This window comes from Anopheles darlingi, chromosome 3 (assembly GCF_943734745.1).
Source record: "Anopheles darlingi chromosome 3, idAnoDarlMG_H_01, whole genome shotgun sequence".
Taxonomy (NCBI): Eukaryota; Metazoa; Arthropoda; class Insecta; order Diptera; family Culicidae; genus Anopheles; species Anopheles darlingi.
The window spans coordinates 5,887,501-5,906,687 of record NC_064875.1 but is presented as its reverse complement, the minus strand read 5'-3'; the positions used below and the strand labels follow the sequence as shown (position 1 = coordinate 5,906,687).

General features: G+C 47.4%; 3 protein-coding genes across 6 annotated transcripts in view; 2 read left to right on the top strand and 1 right to left on the bottom strand.

Moving 5' to 3' along the window:
• Nucleotides 1–1,504: 1,504 nt before the first annotated feature.
• LOC125958183 (uncharacterized) lies at nt 1,505–2,850 on the bottom strand. The gene is made up of 2 exons (XM_049691351.1): nt 2,715–2,850; nt 1,505–2,649 (listed from the first exon to the last, which is right to left on the bottom strand). The coding sequence occupies exons 1-2, from the start codon at nt 2,848–2,850 to the stop codon at nt 1,505–1,507; spliced, it is 1,281 nt and encodes a 426-aa protein (XP_049547308.1).
• Nucleotides 2,851–3,568: 718 nt separating this feature from the next.
• LOC125958182 (uncharacterized) lies at nt 3,569–6,632 on the top strand. The gene is made up of 3 exons (XM_049691350.1): nt 3,569–3,689; nt 3,771–4,901; nt 5,389–6,632. Exons 1-3 carry the CDS (start codon nt 3,569–3,571, stop codon nt 6,630–6,632), a joined length of 2,496 nt encoding a protein of 831 aa, XP_049547307.1.
• A 10,051-nt stretch (nt 6,633–16,683) lies between these two features.
• The window catches only part of LOC125956261 (AF4/FMR2 family member lilli), a 15,239-nt gene continuing 12,735 nt past the window's right edge, over nt 16,684–19,187 (top strand). For all 4 annotated transcript variants that reach the window (XR_007469161.1, XM_049687955.1, XM_049687954.1 and 1 more), the window contains exon 1: nt 16,684–16,774. The gene's annotated coding sequence lies outside the window, so the exon portion shown is untranslated. The remainder of the gene's footprint in view (nt 16,775–19,187) is intronic.

Sequence of the window (19,187 nt, the reverse complement as noted above, 5' to 3'; positions counted from 1 at the left end):
TGTTTAGCTGCTGCTGGTGATATTTGGAAATTTAGATTCCACTTTATTACACTGCATATTGAAATATTTCTCATGCTCTTGTTTTATAATAATTTGCCCGATATAAATTCGAAATTATGCTGCATAATTGATTTTAACTGCTACAAAACGGCACGCACCGAACAAATTCTATTCTCCGTTATTTATGTTGATATTTCAATGAATTTCAAGTTCATTTACCAACAAGCACGATGCCAGTTCTAAGCTAGCTGGTGGTTCTTCACTAATGCTTGTTACGAGACGTGGTTTTATCCAAATTAGAAACACAAATCAATCAATATAATAGGAACTACAACTACAACATACACACACGATGCCACTGCTAGAACTGTTGCAAATTGGGCAGCGAATATTGCGTCGAATACATCCATTGGATTATTACCGCGCGTGAGGTTGGTCAGGGTACGATGAACTGTACGCGAAAGAGAATACGAAACGTGACAATGACGCAGCGATGCTCACGTTTCACGGGAGGGAAAGTATTACGCAAATCCTCACCCTCCTAAGGATAACGTTGCCCTTCTGCGTTGTGTATGCGGTTCTGAGCACGCTATTGCGGAACTGATTCAATAATACTCACTGGTTGAGACGAAGAGAACTGTTTAACCGTGAACTTATTAATAGAATATTTTTACTAAATTCATTTTTAATGGTAAATCTATCCTGCAAGGCAGTGGTTTTGATTAAATATTTAAAAATAATCACATGAAAACGCAAGTAAAAATCTTTCCTTGAACGCCTCGAACGAATTGCGCCTTAATGTATGTAGCACGTGCTGGGTGAGCGAAAATGAAATCGCACATCCATCCAGAGGTTAACGTTTAATTGTTTTAGTTAATTTTGTAAAATTCTGATAGATTATAATTAATAATTAAAAAAAATGATTATAATCAAATTAATATAATTGTTGATCGTATCTAAAATTTGGTGACTTAGATAATTAAAATGTTGAATAAAAAGAGTTGAGCAAATAATTGATGACTTCTTTCAGTATCAAACAATTTCTTACAGAAACCATTCATAAGTTCGTCGATAAGTGATATGTTTTATTAAATATTAAAAAAGTTGTCCAGCAACCTTAAGATGAAAATCACTGATTCAATCAGTAGATTCAAGTACCTCAAAGCTCTTCCATCTTTTACATAACTTTATCTCACTTGGCCATTTCACTTGACACTTAAAATCCATTCTCAATGTTGGTTGACACTTCAAATAGTAATTGCTCGAGTACCTCAACAAGCACAGGTGTTATCATTGATTGTTGTCTTGCAAAAAATGCTAGGAATCCCCACATGAAACGTTGCTACAAATCGCGTGTAGTACATGTGTTTCCGCTTATCGGGCACATGGTCGATTTTCATTTTAATTGATTAGGTGCGGTAGCCATATCAAGCGATTAAAGTGTTGTAAATCAAAGAAGGAGGGCGTAAAACGTCTTACCAGCGTCAGCGAGCCTAAATCCGTTTTAAATCAATAGACCTGCTACGTTCAGGTTTGGCAAATGGCCAGTCACGCGGTTGAACTCGTTCACCTCGCAGGCGTACGAGTAGCCCCGGGCAAGGTTCTCCCGATCCCAGTTAATCCAACCAATCCGCGAGCTTACATCCGTACAGAAGATATAATCCCGGCGGATCTCCTCCAGCGAAATGTGCACATTGTTGACACCGATCAGTACGATACCCGAGTTCTGGGCCTCGTTATGCAGAATTTTGTAGTAAACTTTGGGGGCCTGCAACCGTGCCCGGCCATTGGGATCAAAATCGAGGAAAATTTCATGGTGATCGCCGTTAGCATCGGCCAGCGTCTGTACCCCGTACGTACCACCGTACACACGGACATTAATGTTTTGCGAGGCGACGAACCGCTTGACCGAAGCCTCGATACGTTCCCAGTTACCGGCGTTAAAGTTCTGCCACTGAGGCGCTGCGTTCAGGAACCAGAACGTAGCGTTCTGCTGTGGAGCGTACACAAAGTCAGCCCGGGCAGCGATGTGTCCTCGTGCCATATAGATACCGTTGGCCGTCGTTTGAACCAGCTCATCCGCGCGAGCTTGCGAGTTCAGGATCGTAGCTATCGTTTCACGCTGCATGTTGACCGTGTAGAGCGTGTTCACGTTAACACCGGGGTAGAAGTTACCTTGGATCCACCCGGGACGGGCCACACCAGTCTGGAAGCCAGCGTTGGCCGGTGTAAACTCGTGCACTATGTAATGGTTGTGGTACGTCACCTCGTCGTGACACACTTCCATCACCTTCGGGAACCGTGCACCGAGCTCGAATCCAACCTCAACGATAGTCGCATCGTTATAGCATCGACGCTCGGTACGGCGTGCCACACTGCGCCAGTTCGCCGTACAACTAAACTGATCGAACGTGTACATCTTGCTGTCATAGTTGAATTGCGTGTCGATCACACATGCCGCCACGATGGAGTTCTTCTCGGGATACAACTCAAATCCATTGGAACAAGCAAGCTCCAAGGTTTCACCGGCGTCCAGCGTCAGAATGCCACTGCTAGTCGTTGGATAGCGGAAATTTGCCGTTCCGGGCACCAGAATCAGCGGCTGTAGTGCCGGAAGATCACCATTCAAACGGATCGAGCATCCCGTAGCTAGAAGAAAAACACTATCAATTAGCGAACACGTTTTGACACACGCTGCTCCAGATAGAACCTACCGTATCCTCCAGCCAGTGGCACATCCTCCGGAATGTCCTCCTCGAAAAGAACATCCTGGTGAGCTCTTAGTGGGATATCGCGAGCTCCCACGAATGCTGCCAGCAGTAGCAGAGCAGAGACCACAGCAAACTTCATCGTCGAGCCCGTCAATTGACCACCAAGCGAACGGTGTGGCCGTTTTTATAGCTTCATCGTGATACTACACCTGACCGACCGATAAGAAACTGAGTGCAAACTCCCACACTACTCACCACCATTGTAGCGTGACTTTTGTGACGCGGTAGGTTGAAGTACTAACCCCTGCAAAGACTGTTTCATTCAAGTTCATTCTGTTTTGCTTTTCTTGTAACAATCCGATAAGATTTCCCAATAGCAAATCATCGTCTGCTGATTTCGTACACGATTGTTCCAATTTATGACACCGGAGTGTTTAAAAAAATGACAATTTTGTGAGCTACCTCAACTAGCACACGTGATAAAACGGCCGTAAATCAGCTAGAACACGATTTTCGGCCGTTCAGACAGATACTTGGGTGAATCCGGCTACAACCGGATTCAATGGCTAGACGTCTGGCGCAATAAACAAAAGGCGAAATCAATCTCTCCTGGAAATTCCGAATCACGTACAGCCCGCGAAGAGTGCACGGAAGGCACATGTTAAGGATCACAAACGAGCTTCCGCAAGGGCTTATCAATCCCGGACGATGGCAGGCAGTTCGTAGGCTGGTTCAAAGAGGGTGTGTTCCGCGACTGTAAACGGCTACCGGTGCTGCTGATGTTATCCGCACTTATCGACCTATAAAAGACGTCCCACCTGGCGTACGATTGACGCACATTGACAAACGGTTTCAGTATGAAGGGTACACTGTGTTTGTTGGTAGCACTGCTCAGCACCAGCTCGCTGGTGAGCGCTCGTGACCTCCGTCATGAGATTCCCGTTGAGGTACCGGATGTACACCTTGGAATAGGTTTTGGTAAGTAGTGATTTGTGGACTAAACTGTCGGATGAGTCATTGAATTACTTGATTAATAATCTTTTTTTTTACGCTTCGCAGCCACGGCATGCTCCGTTCGCATGACGGGCGATTTACCACGACCACAGCCACTGATCCTTCGCCCCGGAACGGATCAGTTCCGTTACCCCGCTACCGACAATGGACTGTTGCAGCTGAACGCCGGCGAAACGCTGGAGTTAGCCTGCCAGCAAGGGTTCGCTCTGTTCCCGGGTAAAAACACCATCACCATTTCCTGCGTGCTCAACGATCAGTTCAACTATGACAGCCAGATGTTCGCGTTCCGTGACTTTGCCTGCACGGAAAACTGGCTTAGCACGGCACGTCGTACGGCGCAGCGTTGCTTTAACGGTGCTACGATCGTCCAGATCGGTTTCGAGCTGGGATCTCGGTTTCCCCGTTTCCTCGACGTGTGCCATGATGAGGTGACGCTCGACAATCACTACGTCGTGCACGAATTTACACCGGCCAATGCAGGCTTCCAGCAGGGTGTCCCACGTCCCGGCTGGTACCAGGGCGACTTCTATCCCGGCATTAACATCAACGGACTGTACACCGTCAATACGCAGCGTTCCACGCTCGCCACCATCCTGAACTCGCAAGCCCGCGCCGATCAGCTCGTGCAGGGTACGGAGAATGGGTTTTTCATGGCTCGCGGGCACATTGCGGCTCGGTCGGACTTTATCTACGGTACGCAGCAGAACGGTACGTTCTGGTTCCTGAACGCCTCCCCCCAGTGGCAAACCTTTAACGCCGGTAACTGGGAACGTATCGAGGCTTCGGTCAAGCGGTTCGTCGCCTCGCGCAACATCCATGTCCGTGTGTACGGTGGTACGTACGGGATCCAAACGCAGGCCGATGGCAACGGAGATCATCGTCAGATCTTCCTCGACTTCAACGCGAATGGACGTACCCGGGTGCGGGCACCCATGGTGTACTACAAGATCCTGCACAACGAGGCCCAGAACTCGGGTATCGTACTGATCGGTGTCAACAACATTCACATCTCGCTGGAGGAAATCCGCCGGGATTACATCTTCTGTACGGATGTAAGCTCGCGGATCGGTTGGATCAACTGGGAGCGAGAGAACCTTATACTCGGCTACTCGTATGCCTGTGAGGTGAACGAGTTCAACCGCGTGACTGGCCATCTACCGAACCTGAACGTCGCAAGCTTACTGATCTAGAGACTGTCCATAGCACAGAGAAATAAAGCATTCAAATGTATGAACATTATCGCAAAAAACGCAGTCGATTACGGTAGATTGAATGGTATCGCCGAAGCAATGTATCTCGGTGATAAGCCACAAATGACACTAATTGGTTTTCGATTACCCATCGAATGCGTATAGTCCGCGGGCGGGCTTGGTTCCGAATGAAGCGCTTATCACACGGAGACGTACTACGTCGACGTAGTTAAAGGTTGTTAGCAGACGAATCGGATCGTTAGTCCCACACCAGTCGCCGCGCTACCAGGATACAATGTCGGTCCTCCTAAAGACCCTAGCAGCAGTGTGTCTGTTGAGCCTCTTCGGTAGTTCATACGATGTTCTAGCGCGAAAAGCTCCAGAAGCTCCGGAAGTCGTGCCATTCTGTACGTACCATACTGTCCCGTGGAAGCATCCCCAAAATGTGTAACCGATTTTTCGTGTTTCTGTAGCGGTTTCCTGTAGTGTTAACTTTACGGCACTGCCCGGTCCGGAGCAACCACTGATACTGGTTCCTGCATCGGAGAAATTTTTGTATCCGATCGATGAAACGCGCAAGATCGAGTTCGAGGCGGGACAATCCGTCGAACTGGCTTGCCGCGATGGGTTCAAGATGTTCCCAACGATCCGAGAGATCACCGTTGAGTGTGTGTCCGGTCTGCAGTTCCGGTATGGTGGAATGCCATACACGATTTCGGATTTCTCCTGTACGAACTACTGGTTGAGCTCGGCTAGAGTAACGCAGCGCCGGTGTCATAACGATGCAGTTATCGTCCAGGTCGGCTTCAACCTAGTGGCCAGCAATCGATGGGTCAACGTGTTCGACGTGTGCTACGATGAGAAGCTGTACCACACGCACTACGTACTACACAAGATGACCCGTGCCAACGGCGGCTATCAGTCGGGCAATCCACGTCCCAATTGGTTCCAGGGAGATTTCTACCAGGAGGTGAACATTAACAATCTTTACACGGTAAACAAGCAGCGAGAAACGATTGCCATCATTCTCGCATCACAAGCTCGTGCGGATGAGCTAGTGCAGACGACGGCCAACGGTATCTATATGGCACGCGGGCATATCGCTGCGCGGGCTGACTTTGTGTATGGTACGGAGCAGAACGCCACCTTCTGGTTCCTGAACGCAGCGCCTCAGTGGCAAAATTTCAACGGAGTCAACTGGGAGCGGGTTGAGTCGTCGATCCGGGACTTTGCCGGTAGCCAGAATCGCGAGCTAACCGTGTACAGCGGTACGTACGGTGTGCAAAAGCTGGCCGACGGTAACGGTGACTATCAGGAGGTGATGCTCGATTTCGATCCTACCGAGGGTAGAAAGCGTGTTCCGGCACCGGCACTGTACTACAAAATCCTGCACGATGAGCGCACCAACGCCGGTATAGCGATCATCGGCGTGAACAACGTACACATCCCGCTCGACATCGTACTGAAGGATTATGTGGTGTGCGACGACATTGGCGATAAGGTAGATTGGATCGATTGGCAGCGCAAGAACCTTACCATCGGGTATTGCTATGCGTGCGAGGTGAACCAATTCAATGCCGCTATTGGTAAACCACATCCACAGCTGAACGTGGAGCGTCTGCTAACGGGTGGTGCAGGGCCGACGATGGCCCTGTCGTTGGGCGCTCTGTTGGCTGCTCTGCTGCTCCTGCATGGGGGTCTGTTTGCGACGAGATAGACCGCCGCACGGCATACCCATTTACGATTGACGTCATGAGCGACACTAGCAGCGGATAGTGTGCCAAGGTGGTAGCTGTGGATGGCCACGCTAGAGCATAGTATTACCGAAAGTATTAAAGGTGTCGAGGCTTGATAATAAATCATTCCATTTCGAACTCGGTTCCTTTACAAAAACAACAAAACAAAAATTCCATTTTCCTAATGACAATGATGCCACTGTTCTCTAGGGTGAATTCAGTCCACCGTCCTACAACCTGCGAACGTGCGAAGTGTGTTGCCAGGTTTGTGTTTCAGATAATTTAGATTCGGCAAACAATCAGCCAAGCAAACGCAATAGATGCGAAGCTTCTTCGCGCACATCGTCTATGCTTAAACAACGGCCACTCAAAAAGAGGGTGGATTTGCTTTTGGCAAAAGATCACTGCAAGAAGATGCTCACTGGCAAACAGTAGCCGAACCGCTGCGTGCATCGTTTGCCTAAGATCCCACACGATCGTAGACAGCACTAATGCGGAAAGCCCGCGTTCGCTCGATCGCATGGGTTTGCGATTTATCCTTGGCTACCTCGGTTGCCTCACTTGTTCGCCTAGTTGAATGCGCGTTGATCGAGCATCAAGTTCGTGATCGTGAAAGATTGCCAAAAGGCGCCGCGGAGCTGCAACCAGTGCAGCCGCGAGGAGCATACTATTATCAAGCTATAAAACATATTCTTTTGCCTTTCCAAGTGGATTAGACGCTGTTAGTGAAAGTCTAGAAACTTTGAAAACGTCAGTGCCAGTTACTTATGTGCTTCCTGTTATACAATAACCGGATCGAAAAAGACGTGTAAGAAATGAGCCCAGGTCATGATTTTGGTTCGCTGTTTCGCAAGTGTGTGTAAAATCCCTGGACCTTACCAGATCGAGGAAACAGTGATTGATATGCCATGATATGGAATTTGTATTGGAACGTAGTATCCGTAACAATGGTTAATCTTCCTCGCCATCCATCAAAGGGGGCTGGAATCGTTATTGCCGACGAGCTAGCGCTGATTTGTTCTCTTCTTATCTCGTGAGGTGTAAATGCGACGTCTAGCCAATGCTTGAAGACTTCCGTGGTTGCGTATCGTCATGAATTTGAACAGTACTTTGAACCACGGGTAACTAATTCTGCCCTCAGACGTGCCGTCTGTGAGTACCGGTCCTGATGCAGTGAAATGAACCGTTCGCCGTTGATGCTCTTGACGGAACTCCCTGTTGGATTGCCAACAGAAATGTGCCAAATCTACCAGCAGCAAACGCGAGAAAAATGACTCACAAATCAGCCAAATTGAAAGATTAACGACCCTTCTCACTCAACACTGCCAACGCTGACCGTAGCGAACGAGTGTAACGTGCCCAATTTCGCCGGGAAATAAAAAGAACTGTCCACGTAAGAGATTACGTTGTACGTAGCAGGATTAGGGGCTTGTCAAATAGTTGTCTAAAACATAATTTACAATTTTCAAAATTGAAAGTGATGCGCGATTTCGTTGCAGACAAACAATTAGTTCGCGCTAGCTGATCGCTCTCCTGCCTGGGGCGTATGATTGATGCCAAGAGCGAATGGTAATGGTCGCTCGTTTTTCCTGCCAAGCAATGTACGTTATGTTGATATATTTTCCTCCTATTATATGGTTAATTGCGCCATTTTCTGCTTTCGGAGCAACAACAGACTTCCCCAAAAACCCTCATTTTCGACACTTTGGCCTACAAAAACCTACGATGCTGCCGAGCACGCGCCTCCAATTAATACACATCAGCCGGTCTGACTGGCTTAGTCTAGCCCCCCAAACCGGATGTTTTCCGTCGAAATCGTGATAATTTGAGAGGCAAGAGTGCGAACAACCGCTTTGCGCCAGTTACACTGTTTTAGCCAATTAGCATCGTATCCAATTGGTACCATTACTCTTCGGCTTAGAAAGAAATCCGAGAAAAGGCATCCTTGCATCATATAAAAGGAATTTTCATGTTTATTTGTGCTTGTTTGTTTGAATACGGGATTCTCACGATCTGAGAATCCATTGTTTGTTTTGCATTTCATTATGATGATGCTGAAATGTGGCTGAGCGGATAAATGCGGAACATTCTCCGAACTGTGCGCTCCACAAGAGGTGAATGTCAACGGCATCCACATCTGAAGCTGACCATTTACTGCTTGGGGAAAAGGGGAACCCACGGTTGCTGTTGTTCTTTTGGAGACGTTATACCGTGCGCTGTCAGCGACCTGCCGCCAACAGTTGAGATCATAACTCACAAATAATACCGACCGCGGCCAACAAAATGAACGGTTGCTCCTAATTTTCCTCGCGCCATATCGTTTCTCATTTCCTGCCTGCTAATTTCCCAACCAACAAAAGCCACAACCCCGCCAAAGTGATCGCCGTGAAGAGGGAAGAACTCAGGCTAAACATCTAAATTTACTGAGAAAGCAAATGTGTAACGGCCCTAAAAACGATATCAACGGGAAGCCCCACCAGCCGTTACCGAGAGCCATCTACGCACGAGACAATATTCGACAATCGGGTGCATCATAAACGTCGGGATTTTACCCGAACTCTACGGACGTTCAGGACCAGCAGCGACGCCGTACCTGCAGCGACGATCCTGGATGGAACAACATCATCGATCCTGCGTATCCTAAACGGCAGGGTTTTTACCCGAACTCAACGGACGTTCATCACCATCAGCGACGCCGTACCTGCAGCGACGATCCTGGATGGAACAACATCATCGATCCTGCGTATCCTAAACGGCAGGGTTTTACCCGAACTCAACGGACGTTCATCACCATCAGCGACGCCGTACCTGCAGCGACGATCCTGGATGGAACAACATCATCGATCCTGCGTATCCTAAACGGCAGGGTTTTACCCGAACTCAACGGACGTTCATCACCATCAGCGACGCCGTACCTACAGCGACGATCCTGGGTGGAACAACATCGGCGAGAGGTAGGATCGACCACGGCGAACGGGAGTCACGGAAAGGACACGAGGATGACCGACAAGGATAGGCGAGGACGAATGTGGAAAATAGTATAAAAATAGTTAGAATAAGAATAAACGAAGGGCAGTCTCTCTATGAAGCTCAGTCAGTTGAGTCGGGCAGTCCCTCTGTGAAGCTCAGTCAGTTGAGTCGTGAGTCTTCCTGTTGAGTCAGTCAGTCCAGTTCAGTTAGAGGGCTCAGTTTTGAAACTAAATTTCCAGTGCCAACTTCGTCATTTTTTTCTAAACATTATTGGTGACAGCGGTTCTGCCCCGCCAAATTTCCGTTACAACGTGGTGACAGCGGTTCTGCCACGCTAAGTTTCTAACTCCGTAAAGAAATTTCCGTTACAACGTGGTGACAGCGGTGGGATACCGATCCCGTGTTGATAAGTAGTATTCCGGTGGAAAACGAACTCAACACAACGAAATTAATAAGTGAATGTTATATCAAAAGTGAAATTCAAAAGTGCAAAATAAGCAGTGTACTACACAGAAAGACAGCGTAAAACCTAAGAAGAGGAACAGCGTGAAATTCAAAAGTGCAAAATAAGCAGTGAACTACACAGAAAGACAGCGTAAAACCTAAGAAGAGGAACAGCGAGTGTAATTCAAAAGAAGAAGAAACCGAGTCTACCGAAAAGCGAACCAACTGAACGACGCATAGCTGCAAATAACTACAAGGAAAACACGGTGATAACAGACTACAAAGAAGGCTTGGTGGTAAAAAAAATATTAGTCATAAAAGTGAACAGTGACAAAGTGAATCTAAAAAGAAGCTCATAATAACAAAAAAACACAACAACAACAAAAAAGTAAAATGGCCCAATACAAACAACGCAGACCTAGTCAAAACTGGAACTGTTTAAAATGTCATAACTTAGAAGAACAAATTGAGGAGTTGAAGAACGACTTGCAAACGTTAAGAGAATTAAAATCTGAACTGTTTAGGTTAGGCATCATAACCACTTCCAACTTAGAAAAAGAAAAACAAAAATTAATTGAAGAAAACAAGCATTCTCAGGCAAAATTGATAGCGACCCAAAACAAGCTTAAAGAAACAGAAGAAGCAAATATGGTAACATCCAATGACTGTACAATGACTGTACTAAAAGAACAGCTGAGAATGAAAAATGAGCAGATTAAAACCCTCGAGAATTGTTTAAGCTCAGCCAATAGGCAAAAGAATGAATATGCAAACAAAATTGAAGATTTAGAACAGAGTTCAAAAATTGATCAGGTATCACTGTTACAGTTGCGAGAGGAGAATGATAAACTTAAATTTAAAATCCTTCGATGGGCTGAAGAAAACAAACATTCTCGTACAGAATTGCTAGTGACCCAAAACAAGCTTAAAGAAACAAAAGAGAGCCAATGCTTAGATGAGAAAGGTATAAGAGAAGCACAGAAAAGGGCTACTGAAACCAATCCCAGCAGAATTTGTAAGGAATCTAAATCACTCGTAAATACATTGTTACATTCTGAAAAAAATAGCTTGATCAAGGAACTCCAGCAAGCATTGAAAGTGTGCGAAGGCAAAGAAAAATCTAATCAGTTATCAAAAGAGAGCCAAAGCCAATATGAGAAATGTATAAGGGGAGTACAGAGTAGGATCACTGAAACCAATCGCAGCAGAGTCTGTAAGGAAACTAAAACACTCGTAAACAAAGACCTAAGAGATTTTGATAAACGTAATATGGAAAACAAAGTGGTTTTTGACGGTAATAAATTAGGCGAGGATCTTCCGAGGATCGAAGAAATTTTCCGAGCTAGAGATGTGGTAATATGATCACAAAGATTCCCCTGTATAACAAGCAATAAGACGACGATTTGAAAATTGGACCAAGCATATCGGAAAAAAATTAAATTTGAAGAAAAATAGATAAATTGGAAGACAAGAAAAGTTAAGCAGTTAAACATATAACGTCAGGAAAGAATAGCATGGGAAATTAATAATGACAAAAAGAAAGGAAAACAAACGTGTATCGAATATTGAGAAATGTTCAGGAAAATTTCAGAATTGATGATGTTCAGTATAAATCTGACCACGACGTTCACGAGGAACGAAGACACACAGTGGAAGACCGACAAACTATAAGAGGAAAGTAAGAAAGGAAAACAAATGTGTATCGAACATTAAGAGATGTTTAGGAAAAATTGCCTAGTTGAGGTTGTACAGTATAAATCTGACCACGACGTTCACGATGAACGAAGACACACAGTGGAAGACCGTCAAACTATAACAAGAAAGTAAGAAAGGAAAACAAAAACAACTTTGCGAAAGGAAGCAATTAACGAAAAAAACCTAATGCGAGGGCAGAAGATATAATAGGGAAAAAAGGAATAGAAAAATACAAATGAACTGAGAATTTTCGAGCCAACGGGCCAAAGGGTCAACAGGGAAAATTTAAGCAACGAGCAGAGCATCTACAAGCGGAGAAACGAAGCGAGCCGGCGACAATACGCAACGCCACAACACCTAGCAGCTTGATGCTATTTCCGTCAAGCCGGGCCTCAAGCTCCACTTAGGGAGGGGGAGATGTAACGGCCCTAAAAACGATATCAACGGGAAGCCCCACCAGCCGTTACCGAGAGCCATCTACGCACGAGACAATATTCGACAATCGGGTGCATCATAAACGTCGGGATTTTACCCGAACTCTACGGACGTTCAGGACCAGCAGCGACGCCGTACCTGCAGCGACGATCCTGGATGGAACAACATCATCGATCCTGCGTATCCTAAACGGCAGGGTTTTTACCCGAACTCAACGGACGTTCATCACCATCAGCGACGCCGTACCTGCAGCGACGATCCTGGATGGAACAACATCATCGATCCTGCGTATCCTAAACGGCAGGGTTTTACCCGAACTCAACGGACGTTCATCACCATCAGCGACGCCGTACCTGCAGCGACGATCCTGGATGGAACAACATCATCGATCCTGCGTATCCTAAACGGCAGGGTTTTACCCGAACTCAACGGACGTTCATCACCATCAGCGACGCCGTACCTACAGCGACGATCCTGGGTGGAACAACATCGGCGAGAGGTAGGATCGACCACGGCGAACGGGAGTCACGGAAAGGACACGAGGATGACCGACAAGGATAGGCGAGGACGAATGTGGAAAATAGTATAAAAATAGTTAGAATAAGAATAAACGAAGGGCAGTCTCTCTATGAAGCTCAGTCAGTTGAGTCGGGCAGTCCCTCTGTGAAGCTCAGTCAGTTGAGTCGTGAGTCTTCCTGTTGAGTCAGTCAGTCCAGTTCAGTTAGAGGGCTCAGTTTTGAAACTAAATTTCCAGTGCCAACTTCGTCATTTTTTTCTAAACATTATTGGTGACAGCGGTTCTGCCCCGCCAAATTTCCGTTACAACGTGGTGACAGCGGTTCTGCCACGCTAAGTTTCTAACTCCGTAAAGAAATTTCCGTTACAAATGGACTCTAGAAATCAATCGACAGCTCGCTCGTAGAACGATGACACATTTCCGGGCTCTTCGCTTCAAGGGAGGAGCTGTACGGACCTCTCTCTTTGGACAAACTTCTTCCTCCTTCAGTCCTTCAACGGTGATTCCAAGGTTACCGGCCGTGCGCGAGCAATGGATTTGATTGACAAAATGTCCATCGTCGTCGTCGATGTCTTCGCCCCGGGGGTTGTCCATCCGTCCGTCCAGTTGTGATGTTTTTTCGTCTCGACTCACCCTCTCCACGTCTCTCTATATCTCGTTTTAGCTTATGTTTCTTTTTATAGACAAACGCGTCCCACTCGCGCCCTTTTGCCATTTTCCTTTTTGGCGAATGAAAACAAGCGTATGACGTATGTGTGTCCCGGTCCACGATCCTTCCGTTCGCCTGCTTCGTCCTATCTGACGTCCTCTGGCCACTGGCCCTACCGCCAGGAGGTATTGCGCATGGTTTGAGTGCGCATTTCAAGTCGAATGGTATATTCCGCGTTTGTTGTTTTCCAACCTTTTTTCCATTTTTCAACGCTCGGCGCTCGGTAGATTTTTGGCAATTTTGAGCCTCCCTATTGGACCACTTAGCGGCGATCGGAACAGTCGTCCCCGGGTCGGTTGCCAGTCCTAATGCCGGTTGGTCGGTCGGTCGATACACCGCGCAAACCTACGGCCAGCGTGTATCGCGACAAACGGCAGGTGTTTGTGGTTTGGTTTGGTGTTTGTTTTGCCCGATTTTACGCAAAGGAATGTGATTTGTTTGATCGAATTCGAATGCCCCCTTTTGTAGTGTGAAAGTGAGACTGTGGTGATCGTGTCGTGGTGTGTGCTAAAGTCCATTGTGTCGGTTGCATAAATGCAACGTGCTTATTCGTGGGCGTAAGGTGTGTAGAGTGAAGGCATTACATCACCGACAAGCCGATTGACGGCGGTAGAAGGTGTCGAGGAATATAGAACTACTCGGATTCGTTGTGAGCTGAAACAAAACCCTCCCAAAGGGACCAATCCCGTCGTCATCCCTATAACCGAGAGAGAGAGAGAGAGACAGGAAGCAAGAAAATAAATAGCGGAAAAGGGGAAGAACCACGCACGTCAGGATGAACTATTTCAACCCACAAGTACCGCGGTTCTTGGCACACTTGCCCGAGGACAACGACGACAGTGATGACCGGCCGGAGGACCGGCCTCAACCACAACGGCACCGCAACGGTGGTAACGATCACGACGAAGACAACGACGACGATGACGGCGACGACGACGACGACGACGGCGAGGAGGAAGACACTAGCGACACCGAGGATGATAGTGGCATCGCGGACGAGACACCGGAGCCGTTGCACTTTGGCGATCTGCGCATCACCGATCCACTGAGCGTGCAGAACAGTGCGCTCAACAACTTCTTCCATTACTGGTGAGTGTCTGAAATGCATGTTTTCTTGTGATTGTACGCGTTTGAGATTCGTTTGTTGCGTTTAATTTTCAGTGAGGTACGTCTCGTTTTTTTTTATTTTTTCCAATCTTTTTGATTTCTTATTGCATTTACGAGGTTTCCAATTGTTAAACTGTTTTTAAACATTTCTTATTTCACTTTGTTTTTAATCTGCAGTCAATAACTTTTCATTAATGTACCAAAGTACATATAAAAATCACCAATTTAAACCTATCAATGACTGTTTCGAATCATTACAAAAAAGAAAGACCTAAATCCTTTTCGTTCAACTCCTTCACCATACGACTAAATGAGTTATACGTCATACGGGACAGAAACAGAGACAACGTTTTTGAGGGAACGGCATTGGACACATCTCTTTGGCAAACAGCTCCCTCTCCCACGAAATGAAAAAAGAAGAAAAGAGCTGTCTCAGTCTCTTCACCCTTTTTTCTGCCTGCCACCCTCTCGATCGGTCCTCATCTTCCTTCGGTTTGTGCAAGTCGCAAAAGAAAGCAAAAAAAAAGCGAAAAGATCCCCGCAGTCCGTTACGCAGCACGCCGAACGCGTGCGGGTGAACGGCAAACGAAAATAAATTTTCCTCTCGACCACCGAAACCGGTACAGCTCGTGCGTTTTCGGGTTGAGTTTTCCTCCGCTGTCTTTCGCGTCGTTTTCGCTTCTTTCGAACACCAGACACCTCACAGCGCGTACCTGTCGCGCCATTCACTGGTCCGTTTAGAAGAATTTGTTGTTTTGATTTAAAGCAAATATTTAAGTAGCTAATTCATCAACACGATGGGCATCAAAACCGAGCAGAAGCAGCAGCAGAATTAGCAACAAGGTGGCGAAAGGATACACACTGCATCGTTTTATGCGTTTCGCTTCAAGCGCAGAAAGCACACAAGAAGATAAGAAAAATGCTGAACAGAGCTCGGATCGTTATCTGAAACTCAGCTCTGCACGATCTCCGCAGAGTGCAACCTTTCATATCGTAATCATTAAATCGATCATCACCCAACCGATCGTCGTTACCCCATGGCAAAGGAATGCGTGCGAATTGCAAAAATATCGGCCAGAATGCCGATGGCGCCCCCCAGAACGGGGCCATCTGGTTGCCATCGGCCGTCATCCAAGACGAGATCGTGCTCCGGAAGAAAAGAACAGATACACCACTCGAGCAAGGAATGCGAATGGTGCAACACTCGCACAAAATTTTACTTTCTGTTGTGCGAGAAGAATTTACCATAAAACGCTGGATTAAGTCAGAAGACACGATCTGGAAAACTGCGACCTCGATCACATAAGCGCTGCCCCCGGCTTAATGAATGACTTTCCTCTGGAGTAGTGTGGTGCGATGCGGTCCTCGGATCATTATTTCTCGATCACCCTAGCTCGGGCGATCATTAATCGTAGATTTATGGCGACACTCAATGATCATCGAAGCTAGTCGCGATCGTGAATCGCGAGCTCCACTTCCCCTCCTTCTCCTCCTCCTCCGTTCGCAGTGTCGTGTCGTGGTGAGCATTCTGGTGTACGGTCCGACTTTCGGTTTGGTTACCGTGTCGGGATGGATTTATTTTTATTACTCTTATATTATTATCCCGATCAGCCGCATCACGGCAGGGGCTTGACGTCAATCGCACACAACGCGCTCGGTTCCCGATCGGTGGTTTTGCTCCGAGTTGCCGGGAGGTCCACTTGAAACCGGAATTGCGTTGGGAAAACGTGGATTACGCCCGCGGTAACCTTGCAGCAAACGCGGTTGTCGTACAAGCTCAACCCACGCCATCCGGCCTGACAAAATCTACGGCTTTTCCTCGCACTTTTCCCACATGCTGCAGTCCCTGTCTTGGGGTGTTTTGGGGGTTGTGATGTTTCACGGACGATCAATAAACCGCACAACCGGCAAACCAGCAACCGGCAAACCAGCTAGCCAGCCAGCCAGCCAGCCATGTTTGCACATCTCGAATCCCAAAGAAAACAAAACTCCTCCGCAAAACTTCTCCCAAGTACTTCACGTGACGTGACGTGAAGAAGCGAGGGGCCTGCCAGGGGGTGTGTGTGTTGGTATGAGGGGTCCTTTTTGGAGAAGAAACCCGCTGATCCCGGAGGTCTGCGAGGGAACGCAGCGAAACCTCGCACGCACTTGGTGCTGTGGCCTCGGATAGTCCGGTCGCTTCGCTGGCAGTTGGCCGCTCGTGACAGTCCAATCGAGAGTAGATCGTGTTCCGGTTAAGTGATCGTGTTAGTGTGTGCTTGTGGGGGGGTGTAGGTGGTGAATTGTGTGTCTTTGGTGACGATCTCCGCTCTTCCGCTGGCGTGGCAGTGTCGAGAGTCAAATTATGTTTTGGAATTGAACCAGTCAACCAGTTGGCCAACTGAAAACCACAAATGAACTGAGACGTGACAAGTTTTTATTTCCCAATGTTCGCGTCCCAACGTTCGCAATGAGTTACCCAAGCCCCGTAAAACGCCATCGCACGGATCGGACACTCATTAGGGGAAGACAACAACCAACGACGACATTCACAACGATCTGCCCCAACGAAGTTCTAAGTGTGTCGCGCTGCTGTATCCATCTCGTGTGTCCCATATTTCTTTCCTCGCTTCCCGCGGTCCACCCCCCCCCCCCCCCCCGGATTTTCGGGGCGTTGGCACGTGCCCAAAACATTGTGCACACCTTTCCGCTCACATTTACGACCGAGATTCCCACCCCTTTCTCGCTTCTTTTCCTTCGTCATTTTGATGTTTTCATAAGAATTTCCTCCCTGTGTTGCCTGCGCCAGAAAAGACGGTTTTAGAAATACAAATTTTCGTTGGCGAGAACTCTTAAATATGCTTTATGTTTCGATCGCTCTTGCTGATCGTTAAAAAAATTTCGGTACCATGCGTCTCCATTTGAAGTTAGGGACTTGATCTTTCATTGAGTAAAGAGGTCAATCCGTCGATAGCAGGACAGTTGACGTGAAAACGAAACGATCACGCACTTAATGAGCTGCACGATCACTCAAAAGACATCGAACATGGTTTTACTCACATCCCGTCACTCGTTGCCCTCTCTTTGCGGTCCTCTGTGGTGGCCATTACTTGACGATGATTCATTGGACAATTGGTTTGACCACGTCCGGTGAGTCCCGATGGTGTGTGTGTAAGGTGAACTGTCTCCTAAACGTCAAAGCCGGTGCAACAGCAGCTAAGCCCTGGCACAAACGATGATCCTGATTGATCGCTGGCATCCCTCTTTCGAGCAGGGGATGAGCTGCTACGCCTATGCCTACGCCTGCATGCATAGGTGTTGCTAAGTTTAGACGCACTAATTTTGACCGCTGCACCGGCACTGGCACCGGTACCGGCATCGGGGCGCTAGTTGCGTGGCTCTAGAGCCGCAGTACGCCCAGAACGCGGCCAAACCACACATCAGAAAAAAAACCCTCTCCCCCGAGGGGGTTGATCTATTTTGACTTACGAAGTGGTCGTTAGAGGCCGGTTGACTAACGGTGGCTTGCGTAAGGTCTCTCGGGATACTGGGAGACGGGAAGAGATCGTTGGATTTGCTACACTTTACATCATTTCATTTTATGTTTTGTATCCGTTTGGTGTCGCTCTTTGCTTGTGTAATATTTTTTTTTTGCTAAGATTGAAAAAGGGGTTTTTGCTTTCGATATGTATTTAAAAAAAATTGACACACATCACAAAGCATCGGTTCTGCGGCCATTAGAGCCCCCTTCGGAACTAGGGCAAACCAAACCAACAAAACACTCCACTAAAAAACCCAGCCTTTGCAAGCAAAATAATCGATCGTGAAAACGTGCCGCAGACCCAAACGGCATACCCATCTAATGCCCTAATGCTGACCACGGTTGGCATGAGACAGATGAACGAAGCGCCACGAGCTGGAAAAGCGGCTCACGAACACGATCGTTAACAGCCAGCACCTCAAAACCGCAGTAGCTCATAAACAAATCATCGCACACATCAGCGATCGCCAACGCAGCAGCAGCAGCAGCAGCAGCAGCAACCGCTAAGTCAGAGTTCTAGCGATCGTGTCACAGATGGACGGCCCCACGGTCGAATCCATCCGGTCCGGTCTGTCCGACTGTCCGGGCGATTTCCTGCCCCAAATGATGTTGATTCGATTTGATTGGACTGCGCGAGGTGAAACAAATCCCGACAACCCGCACTATCGAACCGGCGATTTGCATAAACATGTCGTGCGATCTTCCGACATGGTTGGCATGGTAGCGCAGTGATCGGACCTAAATTTAGTCCTACGAAAGCAACATTATCCAACAAAGCAATCGCAAACGATAAACAACACCCCGGCGACGGGGGGAGAACTGTTCGGAAGGGAAGCTAGAAGGGAGCTACAAACGTCCTCTGGGGATTTTTTAGATGTTGGTTTGTTTATTAGAACCGTTTTCGGGTTCGTGAGTTTATTTTTCCTCCCTTTTAGCGCCATTTCTTCCATTCACCAGCCAAGGGGATGGTTGTGTGCCACACCGCAACAACCATCTAAGCAAAAGGGAAGGTGAGGCATTGGGGGCTGCTTTAGAAGATAAATAAATACGCTCCGATTCACGTCGATTACGATCCTGGGAGGTCGTGTTGGCCACAGATCGACAACGTTGTCGTTACCTCGAGCCGTACGCCACGATCG

Excerpts from the sequence above, each read along its gene's own strand:
- LOC125958183 (XM_049691351.1), bottom strand. The coding sequence starts at position 2,850 with ATGAAGTTTGCTGTGGTCTCTGCTCTGCTACTGCTGGCAGCATTCGTG. Across the intron at positions 2,650-2,714 it reads GCCACTGGCTGGAGGATACG|CTACGGGATGCTCGATCCGT; the intron begins GTAGGTTCTATC and ends TTTTTCTTCTAG.
- LOC125958182 (XM_049691350.1), top strand. The coding sequence starts at position 3,569 with ATGAAGGGTACACTGTGTTTGTTGGTAGCACTGCTCAGCACCAGCTCG. Across the intron at positions 3,690-3,770 it reads ACACCTTGGAATAGGTTTTG|CCACGGCATGCTCCGTTCGC; the intron begins GTAAGTAGTGAT and ends TACGCTTCGCAG. Across the intron at positions 4,902-5,388 it reads ACCGAACCTGAACGTCGCAA|CGGTTTCCTGTAGTGTTAAC; the intron begins GCTTACTGATCT and ends GTGTTTCTGTAG.